At 47.1% G+C, this 20,199-nt stretch overlaps 1 protein-coding gene across 3 annotated transcripts in view; it reads right to left on the bottom strand.

Moving 5' to 3' along the window:
* Window positions 1-20,199, bottom strand: part of GFRA1 (GDNF family receptor alpha 1) — a 214,435-nt gene that overhangs the window by 22,697 nt on the left and 171,539 nt on the right. For all 3 annotated transcript variants that reach the window (XM_042960602.1, XM_042960603.1, XM_042960601.1), the window contains 3 exons: window positions 17,747-17,856; window positions 14,922-15,056; window positions 10,778-10,959 (listed from right to left, as the gene is read on the bottom strand). In XM_042960602.1, coding sequence (XP_042816536.1) covers window positions 10,778-10,959; window positions 14,922-15,056; window positions 17,747-17,856 — 427 coding nt within the window. The remainder of the gene's footprint in view (window positions 1-10,777; window positions 10,960-14,921; window positions 15,057-17,746; window positions 17,857-20,199) is intronic.

Genomic DNA, 20,199 nt, shown 5'->3' on the forward strand with positions numbered 1-20,199 from the left:
CCCAATTTCTAAGTTTGGAATTCAGGCACTCTCCTGGATGAAGGGGCTTGGAAAATGCTCTATAAGCAGTTCTTTCGAAAACTGGTTTTACAACAGCCTCCTTCCTCCCAGGGCGAACGTGGGTGGATCCTGGGAGGCAGCTTCCCTCTGAGCTCATCAGCTGGCAGCTGGAGCCGGGCAGATTAAATCCCAGGAGGCCACTGGCAGCCTCTTCATGCTGGGAGTAGCTGGGCCCATCACGCAGGCCCCTAGGCCCCTTGGCCGCCTGGTCCACAGCTCTGCAGGGAGGCTTCTGGGGGAGCCCAGGAGCAGCCTGGGTGGGAGGCCCGGAGGCTTAGCACTTCTGCTAAGGGAAGACACCCCTCACGGCTCGTTTCTCTCAGAGCAGGGGAAATAAACTCACTCCAAGCAGGAGAGCATTATGCAGAGGAAACGCTAGGTGTAGCCAAGATTTGGGTTTGTTTTTTTTTGTTTTGTTTTATGAGACCGAAACAACAGTAGGTGCTAGAAAACACTCCGCAATATGCAGAAATGGTAGAAACGTCACACAGATCATAAACCAAAGACCACAAATAACATGCAGCACCAAGGTCATTTTCTTAAACAAAAGGCTCAGGAAATGGCATCAGTGCTGCCACAGTCATTGGGATTCAGCACACGTGCTGAGGGCTCAGTGGTGACGAGTCTGGCATTGGCGGTCTGATCTGGATCCTTCTCTGTTACCACCCTTCCTGGAGCTCCCCCCTGCTCAAAGTCCACACGGGAAGCCTGATGGGGGTTATATATAAACGCTGCCACCCACTCCGGTGGTCCGGCAAAAGTCTCCTTTGAAATGTCACCTGTGGGTTACTCGCCCAGCATGCTGGGTGGGTGAAAAACATTCCACAGAAGAATGTGAGGGTGAGGGGCCCTAAAGGCCATGGTCCTTGGATGGTGAGACCTGGGTCAAGAGCCTCAGTTAATGCTACCTCTGATAGTATCCTCAGGTCCCACCCCAAGGGCAGTGTTTCCTCGGGGAAATTAGCTTAAATGTCCAAGCATGGCACTTTGGTAGCAACCGCAGCCCCTTTTCATTGTTCTTGCCTGGACTACCCAGGAAAGATTTGGTCCAATGTGGCTCTCCGCTCTTCCATTTCCCTATGTTGCTTATCATGCAGAGAAACCTGAGAAGACTCTCCAACACCTCCATTTCCCTTGTTGTCAAAAGGAAAGCGGGGCTTTGAGGCAGCCCTCATTTCCTGGACAGTGGTCCTCCCTCAGGGACGGTTTTGCCCTCCAAGGGACTTTGGCCATGTCCAGGAACATTTTCGGTTGTCATAACTAGGGAAAGGTGCTACTGGCATCTAGAAGATGAAGGCCAAGGGTGCTCCTAAACATCCTACAAGGCACAGGACAGCCCCCACCTTCCCCACGACAAAGAACTGAAAGAACAAAATGTCAATAGGGCCAAGGTTGAGCAAGCCTGACCTGGCGGAACTGTTCAATTCACAGCCAAGAGATCACCAAACAATCCTTATCGAAATTTCCAAGATTGGCATAGAGGCGACCGGCCCACCCTCTGCAAAGAATTCCAAGGAAGCAAGCGGTTTCCCATGAAGAAGCATCTGAATCTAAATTACATTTCAAAAGTACCACTTTGACAAGGACTCACCTTCTCTTATCTTTAATAAGCCTGCTGCACAGGTGGCAAAGCCTTACAGGCTACCAAGCCCAGAAAAACCACTGAAAATAGGATCCATAAAGCAATGCAAAACCCAGCCTGGCCCTTCAGGGCACTTCCCCAGAAGATGGGACAGAGGGGACCAGGGAGATCCAAGTGCCAGAAGCTACACAAAGCTCACAGATGAGAAAGACTCGACTAGCACCTTCTCAGAGCTCGGCGGTACACCAAGAGCACCTCACGGGTGGGATCACACTGAATCCTTGTAACATCCCAGAAGGCTCTAGACCACCATCATCCCCATTTCATGGATGAGGAAGTTGAGACAAAGAGGCTAAGTAGTTTTCTCAAGGATTCACGGCTGGTAAGTGGTGAACTGAGCCCACGTTCAAAATTTCGACTCCAGCTTTCTTGTGAGGAGTTTCACTGTTTGGCCCCAGAATTAAAATTAGAATCTGACTAGCTTTTGTTCCTGGTTTCTGGGAGATAACCTTTACATTCCTGGAAGTTCTTGAGTGATGGGAGGATCTTTGGTATTCATTGAGCCCTGTGGATCACCCCTGAGTTTATGGTAATGAGATGACTCAGAACGGGGGCTGGTCACCAGAAAGACCAACTAGGTTGGGGCTTTGAATCACGTGAGGTCAGTCCAACCTGCCGACCTCCAGGGACCAGAGAGGGGCAGAAGACTGCATTCAATCACATGCCCAATGGCTCAATCAATCATGCCTATGTAATGAAACCCCAATTAAAACTCTGGTCCCTGAAACCCCGTGGAGCTTCCTGGGTGGTGAATGCATCAGTGCGCTGGGAGGGTGATGTGTTTGATCCCGCAGGGAAAAAAGCACGGAAGTTCTCTTTTTGGAGACTCTCCCAGGCCTCAGCCTACATATCTCTGCATTTGGCTAGTCCTGCTTTGTATCCTTTATAATAAAACTGTAATAATCAGTCATAGTGCTTTTCTGAGTTCTGAGTCGTTCTAGTGAATTGAACCTGAGGAGTCATGGGAACCCCTGAATTTGTGGCTGGGGATCCCTGAAGCATGGCTGGCATATGAAGTAAGGGCAGTCTTGTTGGGGGCTGTGCCCTTTAGCCTCTGGAGTCTGTGCTGACTCCGAGAGCCAGCGTCAGAATTGAGTTGTTCTAGGGACACCAGTTGGTGTCAGGATAGGTGTCATTTCCTTTCTTTATGCCAGTTTATGAGCCAGTCTGGCATCTCCATCTGCCAGATGTTCAACAAGAATCTAGGAACTGATTTTAATCTCTACTGAGTGAATAATGTTATCCGGAAACAAAAAGGTAAAGTGCAGTGATTTAGGTAATGTAGTGTAGCCATTTAAAACACACAGAAGGGGAAGGTGCCACCTTTCCATTTCTCCTCTCCTGCTCAAGTCTCTCTGTGTCTCAGGCTTCTTGTCTGAAAAAATGGGAACAACAGTACTGACCTCATGAAGTTACTGTGGGGACTGAGTGACTGTGCTTAGGAAAGTACTCGACTCATGGGAAGAGCTTATGCACATTTGCTTTATTAATACCCAACCATAAAAAAGGAGGCGATGCATGTTATCAAAGCAAATAGTTCTGGGTTCTGTCACATTAGATGGTTTATCATGTTTCTCCAAGTAGGGTCTGGGAGACCACTGGTGTATATGACACTATTTAGGTGGCATTACAAACACTGTTTATTGTTTTAATTTTAATATTTACGATTATAGAGGATGAGCACACTGATTTGCATATATTTCAGATATGTTAACAGCTTCGGATGAGTCTAAAAATGACAGTGTTGATAGAAATAAGCATATGTAGTTTAAACATAAATATTAAGCAACTAACATACAGGCAGAACGCAGATATGGGAAAGACTCAAAGTCCTGGTCTCGGAGGCCAAGAGGTGGGGCTGGTTCTCAAAACACTATCTTTCCTGCAACTACGACTGTTTGCTGTTTACAGGTGTGTCCCCTCTTCCCAATGTCAGCAACTGGTTAGAGAGACGTGGCAATGGCCCCTGGCAGACAGTCCCACTCTGGTACCCAGAACGGACCGAGATCTGACTATTGTCACGGCCCCAGTCACGCTGCCAAGAAGCTGGCTGTTAGGATGACACTCCCAGGACAGTCCTTCTGGGCATGGTGAGATGGAGTTTGGAACAGTTGTAACCCCTCAAGACCTTGTCCTTTTTTTTTTTTTTTTTTTTTAATTGCCTTTTGGTTTCCCTTCTTCCTTGTCTTGCTGTCCCAAGAACACCTGCACTTCCCTCCTTCCTTAGGACTTTCTACAATGGCCAATTCTTAGAACTGGCTGGATATCACTCAGTTCAAATGGTTCTTAGAAATTAAGAAAGCACAATCTAAAAAGATCTATCTTTTCTGCTTCACGGCCTCCCCGCCACTGGGAAGAGCCCTTCCTTTATGGCCCCAGCGTCCAGAGTCAAAGCTCTTGCACATCTCATCAATCACAAGGGTTGGACAGCTGGGCCCTTTGGGTCTGGGCACCGGTTTTTCAATCTTCACAGTAGACCAGAGCGGCAGGTGATATTGTATAGCAGGCATTCAGAGGAGGGAGGAAACATGCCCCAGGTCACACAGCAATAAGAACTGAACCAGGGTTCTCACTCGGGTGCATCTGACCCCAGCTCATGCTCTTCCTGGCAAGTCAACTCCGAGGCTGTCAAGCACGGGTTAAAGGAAAGTACCAAGGAGGTACGCGCGGGGTGGCTCTGCCCGCTGGGATCGGTGGATGAGTGTCCCCAAGCCAGGGGACTCGTGTGGAAATAACCACCTCCCTCTTTCCCTTTCCAGCTTCCTGCCCTCCCACCAACCATCCTGTGCGAAATCCCACCACCCTGGCCTTGTCTCGAGTGCCTCTTCTCCGGTGGAAGATTAACAGGACGCCAAAGCACCCCATTGCTCTGCTAGCATAAATTGCAAGAAAAACATTTAGAATATTGATTAAGTGCTTCATGCTCGAAGATTTAAATTTACCTCCTGTATTTCCAGGATTAGCTGACATAATGGGGTCAGTCTGCTGGCACAAATGATTTACAGAACACCCATTGGCAGCTTTCCTTTTAAAACTCAACACTTAAAATTTTCACTTGGTCACAGCCAGAGGATTCCTGGGTATTTAGTAGGTTTGGATAATTGCCTTCCCACCGCCACATCTAGACTTTTGGGGGGCTGGCCCTGGAAGCGTTTTGAAATCACTTCCGGTCTGGTGTCACCCTATCAGGTACAAAGGGACAGACGTTGTTGAGGTGATGAGGCACTGAGGCAGAGGAGGGGTAGGGCACGCTATTCTTCCAGGATGGGAAGTCTTGCTTCAGACATAGATCATTTTCAATATTCTAATAGTCAATATTCTAATTAAATGTTTCAATACTCTAATATGGAGGAGTGTAATGGATAGGCAAATCTTGCCTGCCCTCTGTCCCTCTCAGCAACCTGTAAACATCCTACATCCTACAAGCACCCAGACCATTTCTATAGGCTTCAAACTGTACTCCATGAAGAGAAGGAACTGGAGGGAGTAAGGGAGGCCAGCAAGATATCGATGTGGATTCCAGTCCAGTGGATGCTGCAGATCTTCTCCTCCAGGAAAGATGCCCACCTCAAGGCCTTTGCTCCCATGGCCCACTGAGGGCCAGCAGTGGCCCTGTTGTGGGACCCTTAGGGTTAGTGTGGTCCAACCACCAAGGCAGATGATGGGTTATTGTGGGGAAGGGGACAGCCGGCCTCTGCACTGGTGGTTTTTGCAGTAAGCATCCTCACCAAGGCTACCCGCGGGACTGTGCTCGCGTCTCTTCTATGACTGAGAAAGCTGCATTGCTGGTTCTTTCCTAGAATGCTGCCTTAAAAGTCCTGCTAGGGAGAGGGGAGGAGCCCTACTTGAGATCCGTCTGCAACCTCTGGCCTTCCATGTCTCCCCACACACGTTTTCTTTGGCTCACAAAAACAAACACCTGACTTTGGTTGTGGCTTGTGCTGTTCACCAGAGCCTTCTAACTGGTCACAGCTATTCCACACCAACCCTGCCGGCCATGGATCCGAGTGTGTGCCCCCCAAATCTACCAGGCTTTCTCCTGTCACATCTCTTTCGTGGGGAAAGAGTGGCAGGGGCAGAGACAGCAAAATGTTCCCCGGGGTCCTCAGCTGCAGCCAAGAGGAGGTATCAACCTGTTTGACCATGGCATCCAAGACCTACAAATGCCACTTTAAGGGGTTTTCACTTTAAGCTTCCGGACTTAAGTAGTGAACAATGATGCCAAGTAGGGATTTTTCCGATGCTTACTTACATCTCCCAAAGATATTTACTTTAAATAAGCGACAAGCACAGTCCATTTGGTTTAAATATCCTGAGCTTTTTCCAGCTAGCAGACCACTCAAGTGCACGTAAGATGAAATAATTGGTAGAATTTTTAATCTTCCTTTGTTTTTCACGTGACCACTTTGTACAAGTCAAAGGGATATGCCAACAATAGCACAGCCTGCGTCACACTTGTTACTAATATGACTGCCAATTAATCCTGACATGGGAGCTTGGCGGGTTACCCAAAACCTGGCATTTTATCACCTCAGGGGGTTAGCACTTGGACATTTCTATGACATTTTATTCCAATCAATCAACTTTCCTTTTTTAAAGGCGAGCCTTTCACAGGAACTGCAGACGAGTCCCGTATGCCCCACACCCAAGGCCACCCATTCCTCCAAAAGAATTGCACTTGGTCTGTTGATAATTGCACTTTGAAGCCGACTTTTGAAAATGTTTATTCTTATTTCTTCCTTTCCGAGGGGGAAATCTATCTCAAATGTTAAGACAGAAACTCAAGTCCCCAAGAGTTTTCTCATATTATTGTATATTTTAAAATATTACAAGAGGGTGCCTCTCAAGGGAAGTGAACTTTAGAGCTGCCAAAGATAGTTGACTTTCTCCAAATCTGTTACCAATGGATCCCAAGCTGGTTTAAGTCAGTTCTATTCTGAGTAATGACACATGCGGCTGGGACAAACGCCATTCTAAGATATTTCTAGGACCCCCGGCAAATGGTAATTTATCTGGAGACAGCCAGGCAGGCCAAAGAAGGACAGATGGAGAGAATGAGTCTCCTGGGAGTGATACTCCAAAGCGAGAGTCCTAAATCAGTGCCAGGGACCACGTTCTCGAGCCGAAGGCCCGTCTCCTATCACTCACTCGTCTCCTATCCTCTGGCCTCCAATGATTCTTTCAACTGTTGTTAGTATAGGTCATTCTAAAGACATCACCAAGCTGCAAAAACTTTTACTGGCAAACTTTCAGTCTTTCCCCTATTTCCTGTCTCCTGGAATTGCACAAAGAATCCCGACCTAAAGCAGGAACTTTGCGTTTTCCTTATTATTTGAATAGCTGCCTTCAGGAAGCATGGGGGGTCATAACTCCTCTGTCAAAACCAGCTTCTCCTCGCCGACTTTTCTGTTCCCCCAACCAAGCTTGACTGAGGTATAACTGTATATATTGAAGGAATACCAAGTGATGTTTTGATGCATGTATCCATGACAAAAGGTTTATCACAATCAAGCTAATAAACATAGTGTCTGTCACCTGATGTGGTTACCACTTTGGGTGGAGAGCGAGAACAATTAAGATCTGCTCTCTTGGCAAGTTCCAAGTATACAGTACAGTATGGTTAGCCATCATCACCATACTGTATATGAGAGCTGCAGATCCCATCCATCCACCTAACTGCAACCTGTAGCCTTTGACCAGCACCCCTATATTCCCCCACCACCAAGCACCTGGTAACAACCATTCTACTCTGCTTTAAAAGCCTGATGTTTTTAGATCCCACATGTAAGTGAGGTCGGGAACCTGGAGGACATTATGCTAAGTGAAATAAGTCAACTGCAGAAAGACAATACTGCATACTGCATAACTTCCTTTTCTGGTTTTTACTTCCTCCTTTCTGTCCATTCCTAATTCAAAGAAAGAGCCCGGGTTGTCCAAGCTCATGGAATAAGGCAGAAGGACACTGGCTTTGGGTCCAAAATTCCAGCCCTTCCAAAGAAGTACTACATGATTCTGGTTAAGTCACTAGCCTTTCCCTGCCTCAGTTGACTCATTTGGAAAAGGAAAGGACGTCTGCAAGCAAGGCACAACACCCCCCTCCATCTGCCGTCAAGGGACCCGGTGGCCAACTGACTCGGGATGAGGCATCGCATGGGACATTTTTAAAGCACCATTCTGGAGTGTTCGTTCCGCCCCAGGGACTGAAGCATTACCCCCATTAATCCCCTCGACTCTGGCAGCTTGGTCATCCTTGAGTTTTGTAGAGGAAGAAGCTGAGGCTTGGAGAAGCCATGATGTCGGTGAGGATAAGAGCCTGGGTCTGAACACAAGCTTGGCTGCAGAGCCCATGCCCTCGCTCCCTGCCTCACAGGTGCTAAAGCAGGCTCAAGGAGGTCATTGTCTTCGGAAGAAAGGTGAGGTGTGGTGGAACCTGAAGGGCTCCCTGGAAGTGAAATAGGGCTTAGCTCCAAGGCATGTGGATTCTGTGTGTGTGGCACAGGGTAGAGAAGTTGGGCAGCCTGCTCAATCCTCGGTAGTCCCACACTTCCATCTCCCCTCTGCTGAGAAGTTAAATGGCGGCCTTGACATAAACATCACACTCTAATTTTACTTCGCCCCTCTATTTAGGAGGCAGACTTCCTGCCACTGATACAGGGGAAGGAAAGGCACTGTTTCTTGGGAACAGAGCGCACGTGTCCCCTGATGTTGCCAGGGCAACCCTGCAGCGGCACAGAGCCCTCCTTGTAGGGAGGGGTGGCTGGGCAGATCTGTGTCGGAGGCAAAACACTGTGTAGCCAAGACACGCAAACACCAGAGGAAGCAGAAGTCAGTCGCCGTGTTCTTGGTGGGGGGCGGGGGAAGCAGGGGACAGGAAAGTGGGGAGAATGCCTCCTTATGGCTAACAGAGTCGTCTCTCGCGGAGGAAACTAGTTTCGTGGAGTTCCCAACGATGGCTATTCTTCTGAAATGTCCTCTGTGAATTCGGTCTGACCTTCCCAAAATGTTGACAAGCGGCATCTTGTCCATTGTTTGTTAAGTTCACCGAGGAGAGAGATGTTTTGAGTACCCAACTCCACGAAATTTCCCCAACACGGAAAGAGCTCAATAAACCGGATAAATGCTGCATCTGCGGTCATGCTCTGTGCACTCAGACACGTGCAGAAAAGAACCCGGTCACGCTGCGGCCAGAGCTTGTCTCTTCTACCGGCTGGGAACCTTCTCTGGCCCACTATTATCACTGAATGGCAACAGGGTCCTATCGCTCATCTGGCCGCTTGTCTTTCCTGACGCTAGAATCTGAGTGGACCCAACGAGAACCGAAGGCTGACCTAGGAGGACGCAGGACGCTGAGCACTGGCTGGAGACAAAGAATAGATCCTGTTTCTGTGGTGCGATGTCTGGCTCCAGACCCTCCTCTCACCGGCTGGGGGGACTTTGTGCGAGCCACCTCCCCTTCCTGAGCCTGAGGCCTCCGCTGCAAGATGGGGCAGTTAGATGCTATAATATTCCCCAATCCTCCTCCCAGTTCTGGCAGTTTCTGCACAGTGCTCTGGAGATTGGACATACTCAGGAAATGCTTTAGAAGCATGAAGAACATCTGGTAGACCCTAGGCTGTGCGGCTTCCTTGCCTGCCTTCTCCTTAGTGCCGTGTGTGAGTGTGTCTGAGTGTGTCCGAGGGGGCATGTTCGCAGGGAAGACATAGGAGGACGGGGCAGAGACCCAGAGTCACTGAATGAAATGTAGCAGATCCAAGAAGAAGAGAGGAGACGTTGTGGGAGAGAAGACAGCAAGCAAATCAGAAGCAAAAACACTGCCCCAGTGGTCTATAGGGAACAAAGGGGATTGTGGGTCAGGGAGATATTGGTAAAAGAAGGTTTCTGGTGAACATTCCGGTGAGCCTTCTCCTTGGTGGCAGCAGGGGGGGGGGGGAGAGAAGGGAGGGTATACTGCAGGGACAAGTGTGAAGTGATATCACAGGGCCCCGCACGTGACCCCTTCCCCAGCATGGCAGGAAGCAGACATTATCATGTGGTCACCACTACCCCCCCCCCAAATACAGGAAGAACCACGAAAGCAACAGGAGTCTCCTAGATCCCCAGCACCAGTTCTGTGACACAAACTCCGTAGGCTCCAGCAAAAGTGTTACCTCACCAAGCCCTGGTGTCCTCAAGTGCAAGAACGAGGCTAGCGATAATACTATTAGTCTTCCACAACCCTCAGGAGGATGGCGTCCAATAAGGTAAAAATGTGTGAAAATATTTCGCAAACATATAAATACGCAACGTCTTGCTAAATAGCTGAGGACTCGTTACTACGAAAAAAAATCAATAAAAAGGAAAATAAATGCTGTTTTGACTAAAGGCAGGAAAGCACTGTTAGCATGCCATGGTGGGTCTGCCCTTGTAGATCTGGATTAACCCCAAGGAAATCTCTCAGCCATTCTCCCTGGCCTCTATTCACACGAGAGGCTCCGTAGGGTAGCTCTACACGGCTCCTCCTACTTTGGAAAAGCATTTTCTTCTGCTTCTGGAAGAACGAAGCCATACAGGACTCTACGTTGGAGTTAACACCTCCCTAGCGACACTGTCTCTGGCTCACCTTCAGACAGAACTAAGTACTCCACGTTGGGTTTAAATGCCAGCAGTGGCGACAACCCCAAGAATACCTTCTCTTTCAATACGCTGCTGCTTTGTAGAGAACACAGAATGAGCGTAATATACAAATCAGTACCCGACTCAACGCTTCCACTCACTCCACAGACACAAAGCTTAAAGATTCATCTGCCTAGCCCCCTCATTTTACAGGTGAGGACACCAAGGCCAACTACGGGTACCTGGACCAAAGTCACACTCCCAGGAAATGGGCATCCGTTCCAGAACCCACCTTTCTCTCCACTCTGTGGCACTTCACAATCTCCATTTATCGTGGTTATAATGCACTTTTAAGATTCAAACCCGAGCAGCCCTCCATCATCAGCCATCTATCTTTAAATGCAGTGTAGGAAATCGGTCCGTGTTTCCCCGCCCCCCCCCCCAGAGGCGAGCTCCAGCTGGGAGTTTGGGCTCGGCTCTTACCTGCAGATTTGCACAAGGTGGTAAAACATGAGTGGGGATCTCATTCTCCGACCCTGCAGGTCCCAGGGGCTTGTTCTTGACCCGGAAGGCTGTGGTGGTGGTGGCAGTGGTGGTCTGAACTGGGAGGGCTGGCTGCCACACGGTCACATCGGAGCCATTGCCAAAGGCTTGAATTGCATTTTCTGCAGTAAAACAGGAGGAAATCCAATTTCAAAGTCAAGCAGCAAATGTAACAGACAGGATACACGAAGCCAGAGAGGCACGCTAGAAATTCAGATTGCAGTATTGGACTTCTCTGAACAAAACCCATCCATCCATCCATCCACCCTACACATGCTGGGAGCCAGCCATCAGGTCAGGTGCTCAAAAATCAATTCATTCATTACACACTGCGATGGACACTTAGGTACGTTCAACGTGCAACAAATATTGCTCCTATTTATGTACCAGGTGCTGAGCAAGATGCTTGCCCTGAAATGCTCATCACTTTGAAACCCAGCCTCGAACCTGTATTTTGGGATCCCCATCACTGTCCCATCTTTCAAGAACATCCTCCCGCGCTCTTAAAAGTCTATTCGAAACGCAAACTAGTTGGTGCTTTTTTGCAAAAAGTAACATATCCTTAATTATGAGACTGAGGCAACTTGGTGGCATCCACACTAATTTGGCAGGCAGTGAAATCACACAGCGAAAACTGTGATTTCTTACCACCACGGAGCACCCTATACACTCTCCGAGCAGCCTCTGTGAGCCAGGCACTGCTCAGAGTATGGATGGAACCAGTTTCTTTAAAAGAAAATTCTACCCCAAATCTCATCAATATATAGTGAAAATTTAAGTAAGATTATTTTTTTCCCTTTCCGCTCCCACTCTTCCAAACAAAATCTGCATAATTAGGTAGGAGCAGCCCTGCTTAAATGAAAAGTTTAAAATGTAGAACTTTAAAAGCTTATTACAATTGCATGGGATTAGATTGTTTTTATGGCAAGAGTAAATTGGTTGTGTGTTGTTCCCCTCCCCACGATGAATTAAAAACAGTTTTTAATCAGGTCCTCGGGGATTTGGCCTGGCTTTAGGAATTTTTTATTTCATATTCATTGTGTAAGAAATCAAACTCCCCCATTTGAGACCTGAATGTGCAAATTGTTAATATACGACTCCTTGCTGGCATTTTTTCGATATACCAGACAGAATAATTGAAGCCTAATCTTCCTCTTAGAAGTGACATTTTGTTCTAAAATTGTTATCCTTTAAGTTCAGGCAAACTGGAAGCTTGTTTTCCAAAACTTTACGTTTTTTTTAGGCTGTAAGAAACAGCTTTGAATGAATATAAATACCTTTTATGCTCCTAGCCGTGTTACACGGCTTACTGGCTCGGTAGAATGCAGAGAAAGAGAGACGCAGCGGACTGGTTGCCTCGAATAACCCAGAACAACCAGCACCACAAACCGCACAGCCCTCCTTTCTCTCATGTGGATTCAAGAGACCCCCTTCCCAATTATTGGAACCACCTGTGCTTTCCGGGGTGTTTGCCTTGCACTTGGGGAGTTGGTTCACTCGCTCATTCATTTACTTGAACGGAATGTGAATGGAATGTGTACTAAGTGCCAGGAGCTGCTCTGTCCTAAACACGTAGCAGTGAACATCCGTGATGGCAACAAAAGGCAAGAGTCCGTGCCCTCACGGGGGTCCCATGCGGATTGCAGAGGCATGTAAGTGACATATGCAATACATTCCGTGATGAGAAATGCTTGGAGGTGATGACGCAGGAGTAGGGCATGACTCCTGATTTCGGCACAGGTTTGTGAGTTCAAGCCCCACATCGGGTTCTGTGCTGATGGTGCGGAGCCTGTTTGGGATTCTCTCTCTCTCTCTCTCTCTCTCTCTCTCTCTCTCTCTCTCTCTCTCAAAATTAAGAAACTTAAAAAGAAAAGAAGCAGCAGTAAGAATGGAATGGGGAGCCGCAGTTCAGATACAGTGGTCTAGGAGGTGAAAGTAGCTTCTGGAGAAAGACCCGAGTGACAGTAACTGCTAACTTACCTCCACCGCAAGCTCATTCTTCTCTCTCTTCCCCTCATCTTGGCCAGGTATTTTGGCTTAAACCTAACCGTTCCTCCCCCCACTCCCAATAACCAGGAATAAACAATTGGTTAAAGTTGTGCTCAGGACAGAGGCATCTGGGAGAGCTCCGGCTAATCTGAAGGCAGAAGAATTAGGTTAATGCATTTGAGCTGGAACCTACAAATTTCAAATCCTTCTACTCTGGAGTCTTTGGCCAGAGAGTGAATTTATAGGTGCTGCGTCTTTGGTATGCCGTGCCCTGTCTGATCGAAGTATAAATGGAATGACTATGAAAAATTCTGGCTGGCTTTGGTCCCTATTGAAGACCAAATGTATTTATTTTTATTGAAAAGTCATTAGCAAAAATATGCCAGACTATTCTCCCCTTCACCAAAATATTATTAAGCAGGGACACCTTCAATTTCTCCACGAAAGAGGAGTTGTCCAGCCGGTGTGAGTATGATCTTCTCCCATACTAACCTATGTTGTCATTGCTTTATCTTCATTAAAACTTGCATTCTGCCAGAAGACTATGCAGGATGTGGAAAAGGGGGATATATACATATATTTCTTTTTTTTTAAGTCAAGACCAAACAAGAGATCCGAGGTACAATTCAGCGGTACACCCAACATCTTAGCAAATGTCTCCGCACTTCTGAATATGTGTGTGATTTTCAATTTCACTTCGGTGTCCAGAAGCTTGTGTTAGTTTTAAGATGATCAAAACATTTGGTTATAGCCGCATTATTAAAAGTACCTAGTAAGCAAATCGTGTAGATTTGTCTTTTCAACAAAGGAAACAATAGAGAGGTTTTAGAATAAATAACACTTAAAAGCTTTTCCATATACATGGTAAATTGGTAGCTAATTCTTTGGTCGTCAGTCATTGCATAGCAGAGCATCCTGGAGAACTGTCACGGCTCTCAGAGGGGTGGCTGAACCTTAATTCCTAGAAACTTGTTCCAATGCCTCTCACCAGGAAGTTACACCTGGTCCCCAACGTTCGGGCAGTTGTTCTTGGCCAATGGGCCCTTAAATATCAGGAATGAGGCAAAAGCAAATGATTCCCCCCCACGGGGGACAGGGGCTGCAAAGAAAGGCACTCGGGCTTCGGATCCATCTTTGCATGGATGGTCTATACGAATAAACAGCTGTTTACTCAACTGTGAAATGGAGACAATAATACCCATATCTCCAAGGGCTCTTGCCCAGATTATAGTAAATGAGGTAATATATATATATTGCACTCCCTACAGAGTGAGTCGAAGGTTCCCAATAAATTAAAGGTGGCTGCCACAATGTGTGAGTGAGGTACTCAAGCATCTCAGCTGGACTGTCACCTCCAGTGTGCACATCTCAGTGGGTAAAAGGGAGACCTGGCCCAGTCCGACGCATGCCCATTGTTCACACCTGAACAATTCTCTCTATCCCTCACCCTTTGGGAAACGTGTTTTCTAACTGCCTGAAGGACACCGCAATCAGAGCCGAAACTATTTCCAAGCAGGAGCCCCCTTAGTGCTCAACTGTGTCTCCCGAGATAACACATCCTGAGGCTCCTGGCCACATCGCCAGCTTATCCCACTCAAGAATTGTTGCTTCTCCTCTGAGCCAATCCTGATCATCCAGGGGGCTATTGATGTTAACGTTCTAATTTTTCTCCGAGAGCCCTTGGAGGCCTACCCCCATCTAATTTGTCTGAGCTTCTCACATCGTATATCGTGCCCAGGTTTTAAGAACCTTTGGAACAGACTTTGTGCTGGTTGCCAAGATCAAAATTTGATCTGTGGGTAGGAGCATTCTATCCAACATAATGTACCCTCCGCTGTTTGAATCTCTTGCTCTCTTAGGCCTTTGGTTTCAGACTTAGCAGCACTGACTTGCTCTGTTCCCTGCTGCGTTGCGTAGTGTGGCCAAGAGATGCTGGACTCACCATCAGAGATCAGGAAAAAAAGCGACAGAAAGAGAGAGAGTGAGAGAGACAGAGAGACAGAAGAGCCGGACCCAAGAGACATGAAGGTACAGCTTGAACACAGAGAGGAGAGCACGCTTGTGTTTGCTTCCTTTTTTCTTTTTTTAAACTCACTGAGACATGTATTGTCCTTGAAGAAGTTCAAAAATTTGAAGCACTCTTCCAGATCATTCCCACTGTTGTTGCAGTCACACCATGGGGCCACACTGAGGCTACTGGAGTCTATGTAGTTGGGGGTCATGACTGTACCTAAAAAAGTAAAAACAAGGCATCTTGTTCTTGTGTGAGGATACAGACTTTTCCATAGCCTAAAAGAGAAAACAAATCTTCCTCTGGTGGTGGATGCACCATGGATAATTACAAACATTGTGTTTGCTGAGTGGGAAATTATGTTAAGCAGTGCGTTTTCTTGGCAATTTATCTTGAGCACATAAAATAATTTACACATTTACTTAAAAAATTATAACAGAACTCCTTCAGCTGCGCTTACGGTATTTTTTTTTTCTGCACAAATGGTATGGATGTTATGGAGTAGGAGAGAATTAACTTAGAATGCATGAGTTCCCAAATCCCTTGCATTTTCTCAAAAATGTCATTAATCTTCATAAATAGATAGAACTGGTTTTACATATCTTAAAAATCCTTTTAGGACTTTGAATCCACTTTCCTTGGAAGCAAATGGCTTCTTCAAAGCAACACGGGAAGCTTAGATGCTATCCTTTGGGTTACCACACATCCTGAACATATACAACAAGGCCTCTGGTCACCAGACTCTCAACTGATGTAAAATCAAGTCTTCCAAATTGTGAAGGAATTGGAAATAAACAACGGAAATTCTCTAAGCTGATGGCTTCTAGAGTATTGTCTCAATAGTCCTCAAAAGACCTCAAAGAAATGCTGGGTGGTCTCTCTTGCCTACATCGTCTTGTGTTCATGGTTTTTCGAATGAGTTCTGTGCTGGAGCAAATAAACAATGAATTTATACTTAATACAACCCAAATGTCTTCTTCTGGGTGGTTTGCACCAGGCGATGCCTATTCATGCCAAGAAGCCTTCTGTTTTTATACATTTTTGTGGATGTAAGAAGTAATAGGTGGTCAGTGATCCACGGGATATATTCGGTTCATAGACAGAAGAAAAATTTCTTTGTGAGCTCTTCTGGGTCAAGGACATATCTTCTTTGCCCTACGTTCCTTACCAATCTGAACTACGTGATCTCCCATTACACTCTGTGATGGGAACTTTGACCCACAGCAGACAGTGAGCACCTAACTTTGAGTGAGAAAGGAAAAGGCATCCCAAACACTGAGTCAAGAGGTTAAAACATGTGTACTAAGAAGCCACTGAATGCCTGGCACCATTGTGGATCTCTGACAACATGGAAGAAGCGGGCACAGGCTTTGTCCTAAAAGAAGTTAGAACCAATGCAGAGGGAAAGATCCAGACCCAAGAGGGAAGTTAATTTTGGTCTGTAGAGTGCGTTGCCTCAACCATTTCATTCCATTACGTGATGAGTATTTCATCAACCTCAGGCATGTAATGGTTTGCCAAGCCAGAAATGCCTGGCAGCAACATGCCTTGTCTACTCATGGAGGATTTAATGAGCATGTATACCTGGAAGGATATGGACTAGGGTGTTAATAGTGATTAGGTCTGGGAGTAGAGTTGTAGATCCTTCCTACTGTCTCCTTGGGTTTCTCTGTATTTTTTTAACTTTTTATAATGAGCATGCCTTAATTACTTCCATTGGTTCTTAAACCTATAATTCCATAGTTGGTAAGTAACCCCTACTAGAGACTTAAGAAAAGGAAAGGGTGAATGCAAATTTGGAATACTGACTCAAGGAAGATACACTCATTGGGACACGTACACAAAAATGGTAAACAACACCGGTGAAAGGCATTGCCCAAGAGAACACAGGTATCCTTTCAAAAAACCCTGGGATGGGTGTGCAGGCACCTGTAATATGCCTGCATTAAGTACCATCGCTGATGTTTTTCTCAAAAGCTCTTGCTGAAGGCACTCTGGTGACAAAAACTGTAGTCTGTGCTGTCATTCTTGGTGGGAAGTTCTTCCTGCCTGGTGACTTGTGCGATCCTGGCAGGAACACACACCATGGCTGAGCCATCACACTTCTGACGACTGTGATTTTCCTCACCCCTCCACAGCCTTCACTACGCGTTTGTCCTCAAATGTCAATCGTGACGGAGCCTGCCATCGAGGCTTCTTCAGGCCCCAGGATCCGGAACACCTGCCTTTCTTCCTGCCTACCCCTTGATCCACAGACACAAATTTGCCTCGCTTGTGACTCTTCTAACTCACTGCTACCCTAACTGTGCTGTTGCCCTGAATGCCCAGAACCTGGTTCTTCTTGGGTCTTGAGAGGCAGAAAACACCGTTTCCGCTATGTCTGTTCTCAGAGGGAAATTTTAGGCTAAATCACTCCCTGCATACCAGGAGCTGAATTACCAAGAATACCAGTGGCGAGAAGGACCCCAGTTAGTTAGGGGTTTTATTTCCAAAGGGCCATTTCTGGGGAACAGCCTTTTCTATGTCCCCAGACTGAATGACTTCCACGTTCTCTAATGCAGTTAAGTTGGTTTGACTTGCTTCCCTTTTCCACAGCCACGCTTTCTTTCTTGCTGTTGTTCTGTGTGGTCAGTTCTCCACCTGAGATGCTTGTCAGGCGCTCATACTATAGTTCACCTGCACTGCGATACTCCCTGCTTCCTGCCTCTGCCCTTGCATATCCAGGATCCTCAGTTGCTTTATTTTTTTTTTTTTACAGGTGAGTCCTATAGGGCTTAACAGCAAAGCCCCAGCACAGAGGGTGACCGGGAGATTCTTCCTTTCACAGACAGTGACAGGCTACAACGGGAAGAGTCTGTGAGTATTTGTAAACCAGACTTTCCTCCCGTCCCGCTTCTCCCCGATCTTACCAATAAGCCCTGAGTAGGCGAGGAGGCAGTCAGCATAGTTTTCCTTTAGGCAGCTGCTGGCAGACCTTGACTCCGGTTGGCAGTTGGTAAAAAAATCCGCAAGGCGAGATCTACAGTGGGAAGAAAGGGCAAAAAGGGTGTGATTTGAAATACCCTACATTAGCTTCTGGACAAACGTAACTTTATTCCTTCATTGACAAGCCTTTGTCCACACCAAAAAAAAAAAAAAAAATACATAAATAAATAAAATGTGAACTCTTAGGATGTTAGCATTCTCTCTTATATACCTCCCCTGCCCCCCTCGCTGTCCCCGCCTTCACCCGGCCCTTGCCTACCTGTGTGTCTGCTTATTTGCAGAGAAGTCTTCAGGGCCTATAACTGGAGAAATCTAGATGCTTTGAAGTTTGCATTCAATATTTATTTCTGACAGACTTATTTGCATCTTTAGGAAATATGCTTCTCTACACACTCACCAGAGATCCACACTGGGAAAATATTTACTTTATACAGAAACATGTCCCTGGCATCAAAATAGGATCCTACAGCCCATCTGCTCCCGTAATTCCTGCTGGCTTTAAAAATACGTGTATTTGTCTTGTAAGTTATCTCTCATCCAACAGCCCAGGGGACAGAGATTTATTCCAGCCAAGTGACACGGAGGAGGGGCTCGTCTCTCCAGAACTGGAGGGGAAAGAAGGAGGGACAGGGACGCTGGCTCTGGGTGAGGTGTCACTGTGTGACTGGGCCTTTGGTGGGAGGCGGTGCATGGAGGGACCACTGACCAACTACTGTACGTATCTGCAGTTTGGGGACTCCCCAGGGACCCACACAGTCCCCTGGGAAGCCCTGACCGGTGGCGACATTGCAGAGACCCAAGGGGGTGAAGAGGGACAACAGACACGCTGGTCGGGCGAGGAAGAGGACTGTTTGTGGCTAACTGGCTGTTTTTCAATCTGAAGAGGGTATTGTTGGAGAAATCCTGAATGAGGACGGGGCCACCTCTGAGGTCATCTCAGCAGACAACAGCTCTGCTTCTGAGTGAAGAACACAATGGGCTCCGAGAGAACTTAAATTATCCAGCAATTATGGGAGACAATGGATGGCTGTCTCAGCTTTTTTCACTTCAGCTTCCCCACGCCGGCAGCCAACACACACACAGGGCTGCTTTTACTTCTTTCCATGCAAGAAACTGTATTTACGCAGCATACTTGAGGATAGACACAACCTTGCATCCGTGGGCCAGAGCGAGGAGGGATGTGTGGATATCAGAGGTTTGTAAAATGTCCGCAGGAAGCCCTTTAAGGTGTCCCTTTACTACGACTCTAACTCGAAGAGAGTTAGAAGGCCCACCAAGTCCTCTAAGTTCACTGCCACTGCAAAGGCAGCACGGTGTTTGTGAGGGGCTGGTCTCTCCTTGACCCCTTTTAAAGAGGGGTGTCTGAGCCTCGCTACCTGTGCCGATCTGTGCGCTCTGTATAGGTGCCTGGTTCCATCACCGCCAATCCCCGGGGCAGGTGCTGAAGCTAAGTGGTTTGGCGAAATCCTCCAAATGAGGCTTATGCGTGCCTGTATGGGCGCCCGGATCTCCCACCGTCTAAGCCTAGTTGGTGTTTTCAGACTCTAATTGAACACACTGAAGGGCATAAAACCGGGCCATTTTCTGTAGCCTGGTTAAAGGATTTATTTTTCAGAGGAAATCCCTAACGGTGGCTCAGGCTTACTCAACTGGCTCCAATGGCATCCGGCTTGGACTGAGTGTTAATTTCAGAAGAATTTTCCCGGTCATGAAAGTTAATGATCTAGTGCTCCTGGGCTCCTAACTCCGCAAAGGCCAAATGTGGTTCAGGCAGCTGGGGCTCTAGTTCGGCACACAACCTGAGCGGCTCTCTTTCCCTGGCAGTCCCGTGCTTCCGGCCTGTCCCCCAGAGATGGACGAAAGGTCGCTCTGTCTCCAAGTCCCCGTTTCCTGTAGTCTCTCAAGCAGCCTATTAACCGAACAGCGCCGTGATGCGGATTACTATCCTTCAGCGAGAGGCTAATGCCACCAGATTCATTTTGTTTAACAACCTCAGAATTGACTCACAATTGGACTCTGGAATGAAGGGCTAATTGAGTCAGTCTGCTGCAGAGAGTATAACCCTGATTGGGAGGATAAAACCAGATATACTGCTCTGAGCAGAACCCTGGACAGGCTGCTTTACGAGAGAAGATTGTCGGCACAGATCCCTGGTCCTAAGAGGAACGCAGCCAGTGGACAGAAAAGAGTTTCAAACTAATTTTGAGCACATGCAGCACTGCCAAAACACTAACATTTCCATGGTTTTGTTTTTCACAGTGGACCCACCTCCTACTGATGTCTCTACTTGGAGACAGGATGGTAACTTCAGGGGATTCGCATTTTACTGAGAGAAACACTGAAGTCAGAGGAAGTTTATCCAGCGTTGTGCTGGAAC

This window comes from Panthera tigris, chromosome D2 (genome assembly GCF_018350195.1).
Source record: "Panthera tigris isolate Pti1 chromosome D2, P.tigris_Pti1_mat1.1, whole genome shotgun sequence".
Taxonomy (NCBI): Eukaryota; Metazoa; Chordata; class Mammalia; order Carnivora; family Felidae; genus Panthera; species Panthera tigris.